The sequence below is a fragment of the Ceratotherium simum genome, chromosome 21 (assembly GCF_057802395.1).
Source record: "Ceratotherium simum simum isolate JZ-2026a chromosome 21, ASM5780239v1, whole genome shotgun sequence".
NCBI lineage: Eukaryota > Metazoa > Chordata > Mammalia > Perissodactyla > Rhinocerotidae > Ceratotherium > Ceratotherium simum.
This window is the reverse complement of record NC_141920.1, coordinates 32,511,813-32,530,963: the sequence shown is the minus strand read 5'-3', so window position 1 is coordinate 32,530,963 and position 19,151 is coordinate 32,511,813. Positions and strand designations below refer to the sequence as shown.

Below are 19,151 nucleotides of genomic sequence, written 5' to 3'. Positions count from 1 at the left end.
TTTCCAACTTTATATAATTGGATCATATGATATGTGCTCTTTTGTGTCTGGCTGCTTTTACTCAACACGATATTTGTGAGATTCATCCATGTTGTGTGTAGTTCATTCGTGTTCTCATCACTGTATAATATTCCCTTGTGTGACTGTAGCTCTCTTTATTCATCCATTCCACTGTCATGGGAGTTTGTAAGTTTTTAAACTTTAGACATGTTAAGGTCATGTCTATAAAGCATAAGTCAGTGGGAGCCAGATCTATTCCTTTGAATTTTCTGGAAAGCCTAGAAGTTTCTGAGTCTTGCGAAGGTCTGTAGTTAACTGTCCTTTCCTAACTCACAGCATGTGTGAGGGAGGAAAGGCTGTGGAGAGCCAGGGAAACCCTGTGGGTGGGCTTTGAAGTGCGTTTGCCTCTCCGAATCTGTGACTTGTGAAGGCCTGCTTACTTAGCTTGGGTTTGGGGAGTGTTGGCAGAGCTGCCAGCGTGCACCAGCAGACCGGGCCTGCCTTGGTTTCTGGAGTTGCTCCTCACATTCAGTCTGTTCTAGGTAGTGTTTATTCTTGACCTTGATCCTGGGGGAAGATGGTGATGAGGGTGGTGGCAGAACTCTGTGTGTGTGTATGTGTGTGTGTGTGTGTGCGGGCACGTGTGTACACACGTGTGGATGAACACCCAGACTGGGGAGACTGAGGCCAGGTTAGAGGTGAGAAAAAGAGGGTGCGACTGCATTCTAAGTGGCTCCAGCTGAGAATGTCACACCTCTTGTATTTTTCCCTTAAGGAAGGAACTTCTCCTGCATCTGAAGACCTACAACTTGTACTATGAAGGCCAGAATTTGCAGCTCCGACACCGTGAGGTACGGAGTCCCCGGGGAAGATCTGTTAGCTCCTTCCCTGCTGGGCCAGCCCAGTCTTTGTCTCCACGTGTCCTGGTCTGAGGATCCCTGCCCCTCCTGCCACACTGAGTGGCCTCTCATTTAGGATGTTAGTGGGAGTCCCTGGAGATCTTTGGAAGGAGACCCCAGGTCCAGTTTTGTTCGAAAAGGGATGAGCTTTTCTGTTCCAGAGACATTCCTGTGGGTATGTGGCTGGGCTAGCACCAGCCTCAGAGTGGGGGTCCTCCAAAGGGAAGCTTTCTTGAAATAACCCTTTCAGATGGCTCTCAAGCTGGCTTGCTCTTCTTGGCTAATTCAGGAACCTTATCCAGTCCTCTGTGTTTACACATCTGGGCCCCAGTCCTATTGCCATAGTAATCTAGGCAAGCCACATAAGCTCTGGGAGGTAACTCTTGGTCCTTCCCCACAACTGCAGCAGTCTTCCTAGGGTGCCTTCTTGGAATGCCCTTTGTTATCCATCTGTCTTTCCCCAGCCCCTGTCCTGAATCTAAGCTTACTCATCCTGTATCCATTTCTGTAAAGCCTCCTATCAGATAGATGGTGAGTTATATAGAAGCCTGGTAGAGTAACTTATACTCAAGTGTTCTTGACTGATAAGAAGGTGTGTGTAATACCCTTCTAAACACATTTTTCAGGTTATCAAGCCATGGCGATGTAATCCATAGAAACAGATACCAGATGGTAGAATTTCACCTACTAAGACAGGCTGGTTGGGGATAGTATGTGGGATGCAGCGGCCTTTTTTGTGTCCCTCAAACCAGTCCACTTAGGCAAAGTCCCATTTGGGTTAAATTCGGTCCTACAATAATGTGATGAAAGTAATGGTGCCAGCCTTGACTAGCTAGAAGGCCATATATGTAGCCTATGCTTAAATAAAGCCTTTCTCTCCAAGATCCCCAAATGCACTAAAGTTGTTCCACTCTTCTCCTGCCTTCTTTTATTCCCCCGTCCCTCTCTAACCTGGGGCCCAGGATCAGCCTAGAATCCTGGGATGATCCTGGGACCCGGGTTAGCTGTTTATTGGACAGCTTGTCCTGAAGACGTGGCCATGGCCCAGGTCTGATGTCTGCCCATAAAACATGGGTTCAGAAAGGTTTTTCTGAGACTTGGGAAAGAAGGCCTGACCATTTCAGGCATCGTCCTCAAGGCTTCTACTAATTAGTGGCTGGGCCATTGGCAAGATTTTGGTCCTTAAACAGCTTTTCTGGGGTGTGTCCTATGGAATAAATTCTCAAGATGCTCGATGATTAAAGGGTTTTATGGTCATAAATGAGATCCATTTCTTTGGGATAAAACATGCAAATACCCTTAGATGGGTTTCGCATGTAACTTCTTATCAGTCAACAACTTTTGAGTATAAATATGGAGTTCTTGCAAGATTTATTCACCTCTTGGAGAGTCATAATGTAACACATTAGCTAATTATAGGCTCTGGAAAGTTCTACTGTCAAGAAATCTGATTAACACATCATCTCCCAACTCATGATCACTTGACAGCCTTTTTTAAGATAACAGTTGATCTGCTAGAGGAGCTAGTATTTTTTAAAATAAACCTGGGGAAAGGTTATTTTAAATCTCCTTCAACCAGCAGGTCAGATGGCTAAACATATGTTATAGCTAAAGACACATCACTTTCCACGGTAGGTGAAGGGAAAGGCGCTAATTCAAGAATTTAGCTCTTGCTTCTGTTAGCAAAGCTAGTGTCACTTACTTTAAGAGATGTATTCTTTTTTCTTTAAAGTCATTAATATAAAAACAAAAAAAACCCACTTTTATAATTTGCACATGTATATTTGAATTTCGAGGCAACTTTTATGATGGCCTATGTGGTCAGCTTCAGGCGCTCAGGGGTAGGTTACAGTGGGGTGTGTCTCAGGGTTGGGGTGTGAATATAACTTGGGTGCGCCCAGCTAGGACACATCGAGGATGCTGTCAGTTGTCCCGCCACGTAGTGCTGGCTTCTGTGGGGCTTTTCTGGGCTCACTGTGCTGATTGCTCTGTGGGCAGGAAGAAGACGAGTTCATCGTGGAGGGACTGCTGAACATCTCCTGGGGGCTGCGCCGGCCCATTCGTCTGCAGATGCAGGATGACAACGAGCGCATTCGCCCTCCTCCGTCCTCTTCCTCCTGGCACTCTGGCTGTAACTTGGGGGCTCAGGGGTGAGGAGAGATGGGACTGGGGGGTGACTGGGGGTATCTGGGGCTTCTGTGTGTTCTCAAGCACCTTCTTCCAGCAAGCCTTGACCTCAGCTCCCATTCCCACCACCTCCACTGCCCCCTGCTCTGAGCTTGGGATGAGGAGAAAGGGGCAGACATTGGTGTGAATGGACCTCCATGCCTGTCACCACAATCACTCAGTGGGAGTCAGAGTGAGGAGGGGAGATGCCGAGTCAGAGAGGGAAAGCACCAAGGCATCAGTGAGCCGCAAGTCCTTTCTCAAGGAGAATTTCCAAGTCTCTGAGGGGTAGTGCTAGTGGCCAGGCCCAGCCTGCAGATTTCTGACAGGATGCCTGATGCCCCAGCATCTTCCCCTCTAGGACCACTCCTCAAAGAATGACCCTACTCCAGACACGTTTAGGGCTCAAACCTTCTGACCAAAGCTCATGTCTTGGGGGAACCTAGGAGAAGAAAAGGAATGTCAGGCCCTGTTGGAGCCAGCCAAGCGAGGTCAGCCAGGGGTCTGCTCCCTTTAGGCCATACTTGGAGCTGGGTGGCGGCCTGATGGTCCGTAGTCTGCGCGGTCCCCTCCTCCGAGTCCGCATCAGAAGATGGGGCCTATCGGTCTATGAAGACCGAGCCTCTTCCTCCCTCCACTGCCAAACGAGTAGCCGAATGCATCTAGGAAAGCACACCCTCTACTGTCTTTCTGGGACTTCGGTTTTTAGGCTCAAGTGACTAGCCTTGTTCCGTCCTGAAACTTGCTGATGCTGACAGCCTTCGGGCCAGAGTGTGGGTGGAGGGTGCCAAGCTCTCAGCCAAAACCGCAGTGATGTTTTTTTCTGTTTTAAACAAGAACCAAGCCCTCTCTGTTGGCCACATTGAACGTTTTGTTAAACTCCACAGCCAAATCTATCTTTCTGTAAAGTTGAGAGAATCCTACAATGTAGCCAAACCCTGATCTGGTTTCTTTCCAAGGGAAATTAAGAAGGAAGGTCTTTGCCCATCCCATCGGACGCCGGGATGTCCGGTCAAGGTTCTTCAGTTTCGTCTAACTTCGCTGGTTTCACACTCTGCTCTGCTCTCAGCACTTCTGCTGTATTTGATTTCCGGTGGGCCAAGCCCTTTCCGCACCCCACGCTGACCCCAGACTATGTTACATTCTGTTCCTTAAGTAAGACGATTTTTAAAATTCCATTTGACTGTGTGGCCTTTGGCTGGGTTTGCTAAGGGGTCCTTCACTCTGCGTGCCTGTTTCTTTTCCCTTTCCTGCGGCGTCAAGCGGTCTTGATTCGTTCTTGAAACCTGCAAATACTTTGAGAGAGTTTTCAGGAATGGTAAATAATGTTATCCAGGTGCCTGCTATAATGAAGTGAATGCCTGCACCACTGTGTTAAGAAGGATGCTGAGACCAGTTTCTGCTTTGGCAAGAGAGAGAGCTTTGGACGAGGGAGTGGGCAGCGGCCACTGTGGGTGCCAAGTGTTTGCCGTTCCCGAGAGGCTCATTCCCCACTTCCATTCCGGGGGCTCAGAAATCCACAAGTTATTCTACAATTGGAACTTCTTTCAGATTTTCAATTTTAATTGTCTTTCCTTAAAACTATCATTCCTGGGCCATGAATCCCATCTCTACTGGGTCCCAGGAAGCCCACACTCTTCTCACTGTGGGATGGTCCTAATTGGTTAAATATGCTTCTCCTTTCTGGCCAAATCCTCTGTTAACTTTGGGTGTGTTCCTCTGAGCTGCTCCCCCTGTTCTTTTTGGCTTTGAGAAGCTGTTTGCCAGTGATCACGGTGACACCAGGTCTCAGCTCAGACTGCTTGCTTGTAGCCCTTTCTCCAGCTTGGCTGAGCACTCTGTCCCTGCAACCCTGACGACACTGTCGTCACTGCCCCTTCCAAAGCTACCCTGACCCTCATCGCAGCCAACTTATTACTTTCCCTTCCTTTTAGATGCTGGAAGCGATTTCTGAGTTATTCCTCCAACAGAAGTGGATCTGAGCTGGAATCTTGTCCTGAGAAATAAATGGCCATTATTAGGGTTTTCTAAATAAGCTATAGAACCCGTCTGTGCTTAGAAACTCAGTGCAGGCAATACACAGTTTTTGTTCTTTGGTGTTCTCCATCCTGGGCTTGATGAATCAGGTGCTTGTGTTGCTGTAGATGCTGGGAAGGAGCATCTTTTCCCTCCAGAACTCCCCCTCCCCACCTAGTGCTCAGCCCGGGGCTGGGCCAGCCTCATGGGACACTCGGTGCAGCCCACCTGAATCCTTCATCGCCTGATGGGTGCTGGTGCCCAGCCTGGCACAGGCCGAGTGTTCCCCTGGCAGGAGTAGGGTGGGGTGGGAGGGGGAGCTTCTTCCCACAGGGGCTGAGCCAATCTCTCTTTTGTTTATTTTCTGCCCCCCAGCACCATCCTGAAGCCCCTCACCATGTCCAACATTCAGATCTCAGAGGTGGACGCCCCGCCCGAGAGGGACCAGGCCACGAGCCCCACAGGTACCTGTGTGGTGGGACGGACCTCTGGTTGGGGCCGACTGTGTGAAGACTGATGTGGTAGATGCTGTACACTGTTACTCATTTTTTTGAATAAATAAAATTCACATGGTTCAAGATTCAAAAAGTATTAAAAAGAATTAAAAGTCTCCTATCTCTTCCACCCACCATCGAGTTTCCCTCCCTGGAAGCAACCTGAAGGCGTCCTTCCTAAGATATTCTCTGCAAATACACACCAACAAACCTTTATGGTTGAGTGTCATCTCTTTTTTTCCCCTTTGTATATAAGTGGTAGCATTTTGCACATCCCTGTTTCTATTAGTTTGTCTTGAGGATTGTTCCATACAAATCTGTAAAGAACTTCTGCATTCTTTACCACTCTGCAGTGTCCATTGTATGGGAAAATGGTAATTTAATCGCTCCTTATTGATAGACATTTAAGTCATTTCCAGTCTTTCGCTGTGACAAACAAGGTTGCCGTCAGTGCCCTTGTACACGTGTCATTTCACACATTTGTCAATGTCTGTAGGGTTCTCTCAAGTGGAATTTCTGGGTCTGAGGCTGTGTGTTTATAATTTTGATAGATATTGTCAGCTTGCAGTATCCTACAAGTCCTTATATTGTGCTTATCCTGTGCCAGGTACTGTTCTAAGCACTTTATGTAAATTAACTCATTTAAACCCTCACAACAATCCTGTGATGTGGGTGCTATTATTATGCCCATTTTATAGAAGAGGAAACTGAGGCACAGAGAGGTGAGTGATGTATGGCAGTGGCAGAGCTGGGATTTGAACCTGGGAGTCTGGCTCTGAAATCTGTGCTCTGAACTGCATTATTTCTCAGTAAATTATGCATTATTTTCCCCCCAAAAGGAAACACAGTTTTTATGAAATATCTTTTGGGGGAGGTGGTGTTGGCCATGCCATATGCAGACTGCCACATCCTGGGTCCAGACACACAGAGCTCATCGCCTTCCCTCTCAGACTCCAGGGGCCTGAAGCCTGTGCAGGAAGACACCCCACAGCTGATGCGCACCCGCAGTGATGTTGGGGTGCGTCGCCGTGGCAATGTGAGGACACCTAGTGATCAGCGGCGAATCAGACGCCACCGCTTCTCCATCAATGGCCATTTCTACAACCACAAGGTAGAGGGGACAGGGTGGCAGGAGGCGGGGGCAGCCCCAAGGTGGACAAGTCCCCTTCCTGGGCAGCTGCCACCTCAGAAGTGTCTGTCACCTCTGTTTGTCGTTCAGTCTTTGGGTTGTGGGTGGGCTGCAGGCTCTGCTGGCTCTGTGAGGGATGAGGGACCCCCAGATCAGGAGCCCCCGTAGGTAGGGGGTGAGATGACCCCACAAACCGCCCCCGTCAGCACACCCCCCTGCCCCCAGCAAGTCCATGCGTTACCCTCTTCCTCACCGTGTCCCTCCTGGCTGCTGTGCTGTCTGACTTTTCTGTGAGCTAAGGGCTGCCCCCAAAGCAGAGCTGCAGGATGCAGATCTGGGGGTGTCTGTACACTGCTCCCCACCCCAAGCCAGCTGACCTTCCTTCCCTCCTGCTGCTTGGTTTGAATCTGGCCCCTGAAGCAAGTGCATCTTGGGAGAGTGGTCAGAGACCTCTGCATGCTGAGGTCGCTGTGGAAGGGTCTTTTGCGTGCTGTACTGGGAGAGAAGGCCTCCCTTCTCTGTCCTATCCCCCCTCCCCAACCCTGCCACACACCAGGCTCGGACCCCTCAAGCTCCTGAGTTAGGCGAAGCTGAGGGCTCTTTGACGACATCAAAGCCCGATGAGTGCCAGGTTGTCAGGGGACTGTCAGGGAGCACAGGTCGAGCACCATTGTCCCCGAGCCCTTTACCCCAGGTCACCTGGGTTTTAGTGCCCCGTCCCTGTCTCCACTCTCACCCTGAGCCGGACCCCTCTATCGACAGACGTCGGTGTTCACGCCGGCCTATGGCTCCGTCACCAACGTCCGCATCAACAGCACCATGACCACTCCGCAGGTCCTGAAGCTGCTGCTCAACAAATTTAAGGCAAGTTTCCACCCCTGGCTGGCCTCAGAGGGGCGGCACGTGCGCCGTGGGGGTCCCCAGAGGTGTGGAGGTGAGGGCCCCGGAGAGTGTGTGTGACGGGGACCCTGGGCAGAGCTTTAAACCCCACAGCATCAGCATCCCCTGGGAGCTTGTTAGAAAAGCAGGTTCTCAGGCCCCAGCCCCGAATCACACCCACTGAATCAGAAGCGTGGAGGGGACGCCAGGGAACCTGCGCAACAAGGCTCGCAGGGGATGCTGGTGCCGCTGAATTCTGAGAGCCACAGCCCTCGGGTGCTTTACGGCGTGCTAGAAGGATCCTGGGCTGATGACTGGTTCGGGGCTCTGTGCACAGACTGACTTCTGGAACACAGTCGGGGAACCTACTTTGAAAAAAGAACATTCAATAGATGTGCAAATTATACTGCATGAGTGTTTTTAAAGTCTTGTTGCTCTGTGTGTTTTCCATAATCCCCTTCTAAGTCTTTTGGAGACCAGGTAGTCTTATTTATTTATTTATTTTTGTGAGGAAGATCGGCACTGAGCTAACATCTGCCAATCCTCCTCTTTTTGCTGAGGAAGACTGGCCCTGGGCTAACATCCATGCCCATCTTCCTCCACTTTATATGGGACGCCGCCACAGCATGGCTTGACAAGTGGTGCGTCGGTGCGCGCCTGGGAGCCGAACCGGTGAACCCCGGGCCGCCACAGCAGAGTGCGTGCACTTAACCGCTTGTGCCACCAGGCAGTCTTATTTTTAATGGAAGCCAGTATCACCTAGTGACCCATGGGCACAGGCCCTGGGTTCAAATCCCCACCCATGACCTGCTGGTTGGATGCATTGGGCAAGTTACTGAAGCTCCCTGTCCTTCTGCCTCCTCATCTGTAACATGAGATAATGGGACCCTGTTATGGGTTGTTGTGAGTATTAGATGAGTTAAAACATGGAAAGTGTGAAGAACTGTGCCTGGCACATTACAGCAACTGTTAGCTCTTATTGTCTATTATTATTGATAAAGTTACCTGCTGCCCCATCTCCTCATCACTTCTGAGAGATGTAGCTAAATAGCCAGCCCTCCCCTCAAAAGAGCTTAAAATCTACTAAGCTTTGCAGTGTTTGAGAAGAGGGGATGGCTCAGAGTTAGGATGTGTAAATGCATGCTTTCAGCAACTATCTTTTGCTCCTGATCCAGATCGAGAATTCGGCGGAGGAGTTTGCTTTGTACGTGGTCCACACCAGTGGTGGTAAGTCTGAAGAACACAATGTACTTTAAAACTTCTAATTAACTCAAAATAGCAAGTTAAAAAAAATACCTCTGCCTCATTCACTTGTTGTTTGGGTTTTGGAAATTTCCAAATGTTGTTTGCCTCCAAAGCTGGTGGGCTTTGGGGTCCCTGGGGAAGGGGGGTGGAAGGGGTCACTGGGGAATGCCATATACGGTCAGTAAACAAACAGTAAAACCTAACTGCCCATTAAAAAAGGAGCTAGATTTTCTTGAGAGACAAATAAAATCAATTCATCCAATGCGGCATCTTCCAAAGGGTTTGAGGCATGGTATTGCTGGGGAGAGGAGGGAGGGAAGAGGGAACACCTTTGAACAACACCTGTTGAATTGTTCATTCACAAATCAGTCTCCTGACTTGTATGGCCGCATCTCCTAAAGTGCCTGGTCCATTTGAGCCCTTGAGTTGACCACTACTTATGGTGAGAAAGGCCTCAGGCCAAACTCAGGGCTGCTCCTGGCTGTGTGTGGTTCCAGAGAAACAGAAGCTGAAGAACACCGATTACCCGCTGATTGCCCGAATCCTCCAGGGCCCATGTGAGCAGGTCTCCAAAGTGTTCCTTATGGAGAAGGACCAGGTGGAGGAAGTCACCTATGATGTGAGTCCCCTTTCAAATCAGATGGTCTCTCCTCAGGAGAGTGGGGATTTGGTTGGGTTGCCTGCAACTGGGGTATAGCTTGACTTTTTGGCCAAGGATCGTGCTCCATTTTGCTGCCATTCCTCAATACAAGGTTTTCTTGAGACAGTAATGGCCACAGGGCCAAGAGAATAAATGCAGACAGTAGGTTGAGGGTGTGCTCTGTGGGAGTTGTTTGAGGAATGTTCAGGCACAAACTGATTTCCGTAGAAGAAGTAAATGTCTTGAGCCTTTCTGGGGTATTGTAAGAGGGCCAAGAAGTTTCTGCAAACCCTCTCTTAACAACTTCAAAAAGTTAGCAGTGATTTTACCTTATCTTATGTATTAGTTAGCTTTTGCTACAGTAACAAACATCCCCAAATCTACGTGGCTTGCAAGAGCAAACATTGACTTTTTTGCTCAGGATTCTGCAGGCTGATAGCAGATAGCTCTGCTCTAGGCTGTGGGTTGAGTTCAGGTCTACATTGCATGTCTCATTTAGAGACCCAGTCTCAAGGGACGGTGGCTACCCAGGATATGCTTCTCATGGCGGATGGATGGAGTGCAAGAAACCAGTCCAAACCATGTAAGCTCATTTGAAGCCTCCGTTCAGATTTGGTGTATGGCGTGTCCACACACATTCTGTTGGCCAAAGCAAGTCACATAGCCAAGCCCAACATGACTAGGGTGGAGAAATATACTTCTCCCGTGGAGAAGAGTTGATAGAGTCAGCTGGGGATTCTAATGGGGGACGAGGAGCGGTTGTTTAACTTCAGCTCACCTGGGAGCCCTCCTACCCCCACAGCCTCTCAGGAGCAAGTTCACACTGGATGCCTGTTTGAGACTTGAGACACAAATCATCATTCTGAGCCATGGTTCCTTACATTCTCTTAGGGGAGAACAGAGAGGTTTATTAAATATCGTGGGGTCAGGTATTTCTCTGCATCATGGAATCAAGAGAAAGTGCTTTTCCATGTTTGACATTACTTTGTCATGGATTGGATCCATGAGATGCAAAATGAGAAGTTATGAGATATGTGTCATGTAAATGAAGTGATCTTCGTCTCAGACTCTATAGCAGCCTTGAGAAGAATGAGGCTTGGCTCCTGCCTTTAAGGAATTCCCGGATTAATGTAGAAATATATTTCCCAAGGCTTTGTGTCTGACAGGAGAGAGATGCCAAAAGGAATTGGAATAATGCTTGGAGGGGCCATGCACCCCAGACTTACTTCTTCCTCCCCAGGTGGCCCAGTATATAAAGTTCGAGATGCCTGTCCTTAAAAGCTTCATTCAGAAGCTCCAAGAGGAAGAAGATCGGGAAGTAAAGAAGCTGATACGCAAGTAAGTGTGGCCCCCGGGTGGCTGGTTGGGTTTCCCCGGGGCCTCAGGGAGAGGGTCTCTGTTCAGGTGCCTTGCAGGAACTGTGCTGAGCTGCCACATGGGCCTGGGTCTTACGGACCTTCTTCAGGGGGCTTCTCGCTGACAAATCTGGATCTCAGATGGGGACACAGAACTTCAGTGTGTTTGTCTCTCTGCTTCTGGTGTCAGCTTCTCATTTTGATGTGGGACATAAAAACGTCCCCAGGATTTCAGGAAGGTTGTCAGTGGAGAGTAGTCTGAGCAGCTTACCTCTGAAATCCTTGCCTTGTACCCTTCTTCCCTTTTTAACATTTCTCTCCTGGAAATTGCATTTGGTTTGAAAAGTCCAGTAAAGATTCTCTCTGGGGAAGATTTTATGATTTCTTTGCTACATGTAGTCATAAAGCTGTCTGCATTCCATGCATATGGCAGAACAATTGATTGATTTTTGGCACTAGAGAATAAAGCCAATACTATCTTTGCTGTGTCGATGATAATAACTAGTATGATAGCAGTTAACATTTATTGATCATTTATTGAACTTACTGTGCACCAAACTTTAAAAATAGCTTTTGCTGTGCAGTGCAATGCGCTGAACATAGGCAATGTCCCCTTTAGTGGTGCCCACTGCAATGTCTGCATTGCCATAGTCAGGGAAGGATGGGAAAACTGCACTCACCCACAAGCCGTGGACCTCCACGCCTGGTGGTTACTATGGCCTCTTCTGCAAAATGCAGCTACTGCTATTAGGTTGAGCCATCTGAAGTCACCATTTTTGTAGGCCCCCTAAAATGATCAAATAATTCCAATTTCTTATGGTCCAGCCTAGGTGAGGATTACATGCTACTGTGCCTATACAGTACTGTGCATCTTGGGCATAGTAAGCACTCAGTTAATGGAACCCTTATTATTGTTATTTCACCTTCTTATCCTTCTTTTCCCAGACTCTGTAACCCTAGTACAGTCGTGTACTGCATAACGATGTTTTCGTCAACGACAGACTGTATATATGACGGTGGTCCCATAAGATTAGTACCATAGAGCCTAGGTGTGTGGTAGCCTATACCATCTAGGTTTGTGTAAGTACACTCTATGACGAAATCGCCTAACGATGCATTTCTTAGAACATATTCCCGTTAAGCGATGCATGAGTGTAAAAGAATCTAGTTTGGAGCTAGCATCTTCAGTCCCTCTCATCCTGTTGTGGAAATGAACACAAGCAATAAAGTAGCTAAAGAGTGGGCCAGTGATAGAAGCAAAGGGACAGGACGGTCGGCCCACACAGCTCCCCAGTGGCAGGGAGGGATCTAGAGGAGGTGTGTGTTGCTTTCTGCTCTCCACCGCAGCTGTTTCCATCCCCAGGTACACCGTGCTCCGGCTAATGATTCGGCAGAGGCTGGAGGAGATAGCTGAGACCCCAGCAACAATCTGAGCCACAAGAAGGAGGGGATCCAGACACCACAGGGGCCGCTGTTGACATGAGAAGACCCGCAGGAAGCTGGGCGCCTTCCTTCCGTGGAACCGTTTCAATGTAAACCTCTCCAGCTCCCGAAAAGCCACCATTTGCTGCCTAGAGCAGGATAGAGAAGCCAGCAGACAACTCCCCATCCTTGGATCCCTGCGCTTCTTTCTTTCAGTCACAAGGACTTTTGATTTTTGTTATAGGGAGGACCCAAAGTGTGTGTGTGTGCGCATGCGCCTGTGCACGCGTGCACACACATGGTACATATTCACGTGCCTACCTGGTATTTTCACATGCAATTAAATTCCAAGCAACCAGCACAAGTCCCGTGACTGGCAGATGTGCTGCTCATGGGCAGGAAAATCAGGGGAGATCTGAAGGGTTTTAGGCTGAAGAAAAGATCTCTCCCGGCGAGTGCCAGGGAGCAGCCATTCACATCTGCCCACGTTTAGAAGGGGAAGGGGGCTCAGCAAGCTCACCATGTGGGGTATTTATGTGTTGGTAGAGATTCTCCCTGTATGCCTACAGGGATCGGTAATGGATCGGTAATGTGACAGCTTTGGAAATTAACAAAACAACAGCCCCATGCCCTTGGGGTAGGTCCAACAGAAAGAGAAAAATAAACCAGCAGTGGGGTAGATGCAATAAACCCACAGGTTTTTACACTGGAAACTTCGATTGTTTTAAATAACAAAGACGTATATGATAATGTGTGTGGATGTCTGTAGAGAATGGATTCTGCCTCCATCCTCCCCTCTGTGGCCACCTCTAGGAGACAGGAGGGGAGCCTGATGTTTCTTTCAGCATGCCAAGCTGCAGATCCCAACTCTCCGAGACGTCCTTGAGTTGAAGGAAGGGTCTCCTGAAACAGTTCTCACTGGTTTGCACATGGCAGAGTCTGGCTAGCACAGCCAGGGCCTGGCCTTGTTCTGGGGGCTGGAGGTGGCCAGGAAGTTTCCCTCCTTAGGAGGTGTAGAAGCTCCTGCAGAAATGACAGGTGCCTGTGACCCCAGCCGGTTTTCATATCAACAAGGGGTTTTCCTGCACTTCGAGTTGAGGCCATGTGTTTGAAGTCAAGGCTTTATTCTTTCCAACCTCTGGATTCTTGCAAATTGCTCTCACCTTGTGCATCAAGGTGGACTCCAAAAATGAGGACTCGGCCTGCTGCTGACCGAGTGTGGGGTTCAAGGAGGCTCTTTGGGCTGCCCTGTGAAGGTGCATAGGGAGGATGGAGCTTCTCTGGGCAGCCACCTGGGTGATCTTTAGAGTAGACCCCAATAGGGGGAAAGGGCAGGGACATTCTGTCCCCTGTCACCCCCATCAGGAAGATTGCCAGGTAGCTCAGAGCCAGTGTGGCTGATACAGTTTGAAGAGAGACAGAGATGCTTGGAGCAGGGTGCCTGGCTGTAGAGATCAACCAAGCAAGGCCAGCAGCTCCTAAGAGCAGGTGTCTCTGAGCCTTGTTGGGGTAGGGGCTCCGCATCTCTTCTCCACATCCTCTCCAAGGAAGGTTTGGAGAGCTGGGCAGTTGAGGAAATGAGAGCCACTAATCGGTGCCTGCAAAGAAGGTGGACCTTTGCAGCGGAGCCATTCCTGCCCCAGGCACCCCCTGGCCCCTACCGGCCCCTGTGGCCTCCATGGCCTCCTTAGATGGCTCCCAGCTGTGGTCTCATTGTTGCCTTTCAAAAGGATGGTGTGCTGCCACCTGGCATTTTGCCAGGGCTATCTTGGGAAGCCTCCCTCCTCTGTGGGGACGGCACCGCCAGCCCCGTGGGACATGGGCTGGAGATCCGGAGGGCCTTAGTCTTGATCAGACACCTCCGTGGGCTTCTGCAAAACGCACAGGAAAAATCCGGGGCGGGCTGAGAGGCTTCCTTTGTCGCAGATGGAAAGAGCCGTTTTGTGAATGTGAGCACACTTCCTGAGTTTTGCATCTGAGAAAATGACTTGGAAAACTTCTCTTCCAGTTATTTTTATTTTGAATGTTCAAAGCCTTCGTTGGCCCCAGTAATTCTCCTCGAGGAGTTAGGGAGAAAAATTTTCACAAAGCAAATTACTAACCACTAACTTTTATTGGACAGCTATTTTTGGTTTATGAAAGTTCTGTTTAATTTGCACTAGCTCTACGATAGCGTTAAATGTGGAAATGTTGCAGAATGTCAGGTCTGCCCGATCACTTTCTGAGAAAGTGATTCTAAGGTAGACTTGGCGTTTTAAAGATGAGGGATGGGGATGGAAGTGAGGGGAAATCGTATCTTACACGACACATGCCTTTTAATGCAAGCCACACTTTTCCATTTAGGCCCACCCCGTTTAGAGATCATTTCGCACGTCCTAATACCCCGATCAGGAATTTTTTGGAAAGGTTCTTTGAAATAGCAGCGGCTGAAACACAGACACTTTGCCGCCCTGTGGAGCCGGATTTTCTCACTGGTATCACATGGCCTGGCAGCTTTGAACGCCTCGACTCGTTTGTGTGGGTTTATGTAATTGCGTGCAATGAACCTGAAATCGTGTGAAGAACAAAAGGCCAGTTTATAGGGTATTTTTCCTAACTTGTGAAAAGCAGTACAGCTGCATCTGGCTTTCTTTTTCCTGGGCTTCTGTTACAAGGTGATCAAATGAAGGAAAAACCTGAGGCCATCTGGCTGGGAAGGGGTTCCCTTCCCCCAGGTGATGGTGGAAGTAAGCACAAGGTCACATTTTCAGTGATCACATTAGTGGGAAGGTGATGAGTTAAATGAAGGGGGCTGGGGGGTAGGGGGGTGGTCCCTTGGGGAGGGACTGAGAAGCACAAACGCTAGGCTTGCCTGTGCAGGCTGGCGAGGAGTGTGCACAGTGGTCTCCAGGCTGGACTGACTTTACCTCGGAGTTGAAATGGAGGCAAGAGGGTGTCAGATTAGCCACCCATCCCCGGGAAGAATGCTGAGACCTGAGGTTGAGGTTTTGGTCTGAGACTTCAAGGAGAAATATTTTCACCCTTCCCTCCTCCTGACCAGAAAGAAAACAATACTCTCTCCTAGAGATCTCCAGATAAAGACATCTTATCATCAGTGTAGATAAGACTGACATATAATGACCAAAAAAAAAAAAAAAAAAAAATTCTCCGATGCAAAAACGTCTTGGCAAGAATTCTTTTCTGCAGAGTTGTGTGGTTATTCCGGAGTGTCAGGAGAGTGGAATGGGCCACAGAAGGGCAAGAAGCTCTCTTAAGAAAAGACAAGCTCCTTTAAAAAAAAAAAAAAAATTCAAAGCTCTGTAACACAGAGAACATAGTGTCATAGATATATCTCCGAGAGAGATTTCTATATGAACAAGGGAATTTCAGTGTCTCATGGCGACCAAACCATGATGTGGGTGCTGAGATAGGAGACAGAGATCTCCCTGAGCGTCCCTGATGCAGCAGTGCATTTTCAAGTCTCTACTTAAATTGTTTTATACAATCTTGCTTGAGGCAGATAAGATGAGACATGACCTCCTAGAGAGGTAGAAATAAAAACAAATATTGCACCCTTTGTTTCAGACATATTGAAAGCCTTTACCCTTCACAGGAGGTTACAGCGCCCCCTGTGTTTTAACTGAGCACAAGACATGGACAAGCTGTGAAGGGAAAGCCTCAGTTTACCCTTGGAGTCTTCCCAGCAGTTGGCTGACCTGTTTCCCAGGCTGATGGTTTCTGGTGTGTAATTGCTAGTGTTTCCTAGGGGTTGTGTTAGCTTGTTTTAGTTTTGTGAAGTATTCTTTTCTTAATTACAACTTGCCTTTCAGCAATGGTACATGACCTGGTTCAATGTTTGGTTCTGAACTTATAAACGGATGCGTTTAGGTATCTTAACATAATTTGACAAGGCCTCAGTAGGGAGCTGTTAATTTCTGTAACATTTTGATATGTTTTAATGCACCTGACTTAGAGCTTGTCGAAATAAAGCACTTTTCAAAGAGAAGTTCCCCATTGGTGGGTCTGTGTGTGTTCACTGGGTGGGGAACTCTGCATCACGGGAGGGTTGGGGATAGGAATGTGAAGGTGCATGCAGGAGATAAGTTGGCTTTCTTCCCCCGGAGTTTGTGGTTTAAACGGGCTCAGACTTGGCTGTAATGTTCCAAATAGGAAGTGGAATGAGAATGTACCTGTTTGAATCTCAAGTTCAGGCCCTGGTAGAGACAGCAGTTATGGTGGAAAGAGCTGGGAACTACCATTTGGTGAGGTTGGACTTTTTTCTTGACTCCACCCCTGGCTTATTATGACCCTGGGACTGACTTGCTGAAACTTTTTCTTGGACTTGGTTTCCTCATCTGTAAAATGGCCAAGCTGCCCTGTGGCAGCTGTGGGGACATGGGCTTGCCTCTATTGGAGGCAGCCCCCCAGGGGTCACTAAGCCTAAGTGCTTTGAATGAGGGCCCAAGTTCCACCGTATGATGTGGGGAAGGTGTGATGGTTAATTTTATGTTTCAGCTTGGCTAGGCCACAGTACCCAGATATATGATCAAACACTAGTCTAGATGTTGCTGTAAAAGTATTGCTTAGATGAGATTAACATTTAAATCAGTAGACTTTGAGTCAAGCAGATTACCCTCCATAACGTGGGTGGACCTCATCCAATCAGTTGAAGGCGTTAACGGAAAAAGACTGACTTCCCTAAGGGAGAGGGAATTCTGCCTCCAGGCTGCCGTTGACCTTGAGCTGCAACATGGACTCTTCCACAGGTCTCCAGATTGGCAGCCTACCCTGCAGATTTTGGACTTGCTAGCCCCTACAATTGCATGAGCCAATTCCTTAAAATAAATCTCTCTCATGTAAACACATCCTACTGGTTCTGTTTCTCTGTGACTAACACAGAGGGCTTATGTGATTGGTTCATAACGTTTGGATATGTGATTGACAATTGCCTTCCTGGGAAACCTGGCCCTGGAGCATAAATAGTGACCAACATAATTTGGCCTCTAGAAAAAGGTAACAACCAAGACAAGATTTTTAACGATGTCCCCAAACAATGCTTACATATATTTAAAAAGAGAGAGAGAAAAGTTTAGAAAAATCACAGTTCCCTTTAAGTGTTGTTTTGACTCCTTATGTTTAGAGTTTTTACTCCAAGCAGTAGCTTTTAATTTGCTGCATTAATTGGGTGAAATTAAGCTGGGTGAAATAGATGAGCAGTTAACCCTTTCAAGGGGGTAAGGTTTTTGTACTGTATATCACGTGGATGGAGACAAGATAGATATAACATAAATCGTCTGGTTGGGACCCCACCAAGACCCCAAATCAGTCAGTAAGCCTTCTAGAAGTCAGAGTGCCTATAATTACCCAAAAAATACCAATAGGCTTCTGCCAAAGGAGCTGGCAGTTTTTGGCTTGCTTTATGGAAACAGATTTTATGAAATAATTTGGTGTTGTCTGTTTTAGGTAATGAAGTTATTACTGAATGGAGTTTGCTATGAGCACAAGACTTTACTGTGAAGTTTCGAATATATGAATAGGTTTTGCTGGAATGCGTAGGTGCAAGCAAACTTACTGAAAACTGAACTTGGGTAAAATTGACCTCGCTATTTTCACTTAAAACCACGCCAAATAAAAATTATTACTTATGATTTATGTCAAGTATATGTTATATAAGTATGTAAGTTAAATTTATATAAGTACAAGTTATAAGTATATACTTTATAAGTACATACATTAACTCTAGAAGATTTAAAAGTATGGGCCCTTTTGTAGGGACTGTAAGTCCTGGTTTGCTCAGGTTCAGTTCATGTCTGTTGTTCTGGTGTAATTATCAATAGCTCCGCCTATTTCTCTCACAATGGCCCTGTGTGGATGATAAATATCGTCCCTTTACGCACTAGCCAAAAAGCAGCTTATCATAATTGTAATATGTGAGGGTTTTAAGATGAAGCCATAAGTTGGAATTTAAATGTTAAGTTTAAATTTTAGAATAGAAGTGAAATCTAAACACGTTTTGGTGGAAGGTAAAATATAATATGGCTATTTTATATATCGATGTTTCGATAAAACGCTGATCTAAACATTCTTGCACTAGAGCGAGATCCATTTTTCTTGGTGGGATTTTTAAATTGGACACATTAGCATTAACTCGTGACTTTGAATGTCACCCTGCCCACACCTGCAGAACCATCTCAGGGTCAACAGCACCCACATGTGTGTCTTTTGCAATATCCGCCACTGAGAAAACGCTGGGCTCCCAGGAGGGTAGCTGGTGCCAAAGATTGGGGCAGAAGGAACAGGACAGCGTGGGTGGGTCTTGCTAATGGAGAGTAACTATGTCTCAGAGATGTCCGGGGTATAATTTCGGGAACAAACTGCTGATGAGAACTCCCACACATAGCAAATATTGAATGTCTGGGGCTATTAAAAGCCTTGAATCCAAAATGATCCCAAGGAAACATTCTAAAGATAAGGACACATTTACAGAAATGTAATGTATTGTTCAACTTAAATTGTTAATGTTCCTTAACCAAATTTTGGCTATAACACAAGCTGTCACAAAAATCAATTTAAGTAGTTTGGCCAAAAAGTTAACTAAGCAAAAAGAGTGAACTACAACATCTATGACCCATTAAAAGAAACCAAGCAAAAGTTGGCTTTAAAATGGTCATAACCATCTACAGAGAAATTAATAGAAATACTAAATGAATTTTGCACGATTGCTAAAACAATGTGAATATATATAAATTTATTTTATTTCTATATATCAGCAATAAAATATTAGAAAATAGGGGCTGGCCTGGTGGCATAGTGGTTAAGATTTTCAACATTGTTCCTCCCCCTCCACACTACCCCCTCCCATTCCTGTGTGCACTGAATTTGAGAACCACTTCACCAAACAATCCTAAAAGAGTCTAAGTGAATCCA

The 19,151-nt window shown here is 47.3% G+C and overlaps 1 protein-coding gene across 4 annotated transcripts in view; it reads left to right on the top strand.

Annotated features, from left to right (window-relative positions):
* The window catches only part of RASSF2 (Ras association domain family member 2), a 53,074-nt gene extending 36,844 nt beyond the window's left edge, over positions 1 to 16,230 (top strand). For 3 of the 4 annotated variants that reach the window (XM_087445562.1, XM_087445560.1, XM_087445561.1), the window contains 10 exons: positions 776 to 851; positions 2,898 to 3,049; positions 5,457 to 5,545; positions 6,526 to 6,686; positions 7,467 to 7,568; positions 8,759 to 8,810; positions 9,326 to 9,447; positions 9,968 to 10,051; positions 10,709 to 10,806; positions 12,187 to 16,230. In XM_087445562.1, the coding sequence (XP_087301688.1) occupies positions 776 to 851; positions 2,898 to 3,049; positions 5,457 to 5,545; positions 6,526 to 6,686; positions 7,467 to 7,568; positions 8,759 to 8,810; positions 9,326 to 9,447; positions 9,968 to 10,051; positions 10,709 to 10,806; positions 12,187 to 12,256 (1,006 nt within the window). In that variant the 3' untranslated portion in view covers positions 12,257 to 16,230. The remainder of the gene's footprint in view (positions 1 to 775; positions 852 to 2,897; positions 3,050 to 5,456; positions 5,546 to 6,525; positions 6,687 to 7,466; positions 7,569 to 8,758; positions 8,811 to 9,325; positions 9,448 to 9,967; positions 10,052 to 10,708; positions 10,807 to 12,186) is intronic. The other variant, XM_087445563.1, reaches the window with a different exon arrangement.
* Positions 16,231 to 19,151: the final 2,921 nt, after the last annotated feature.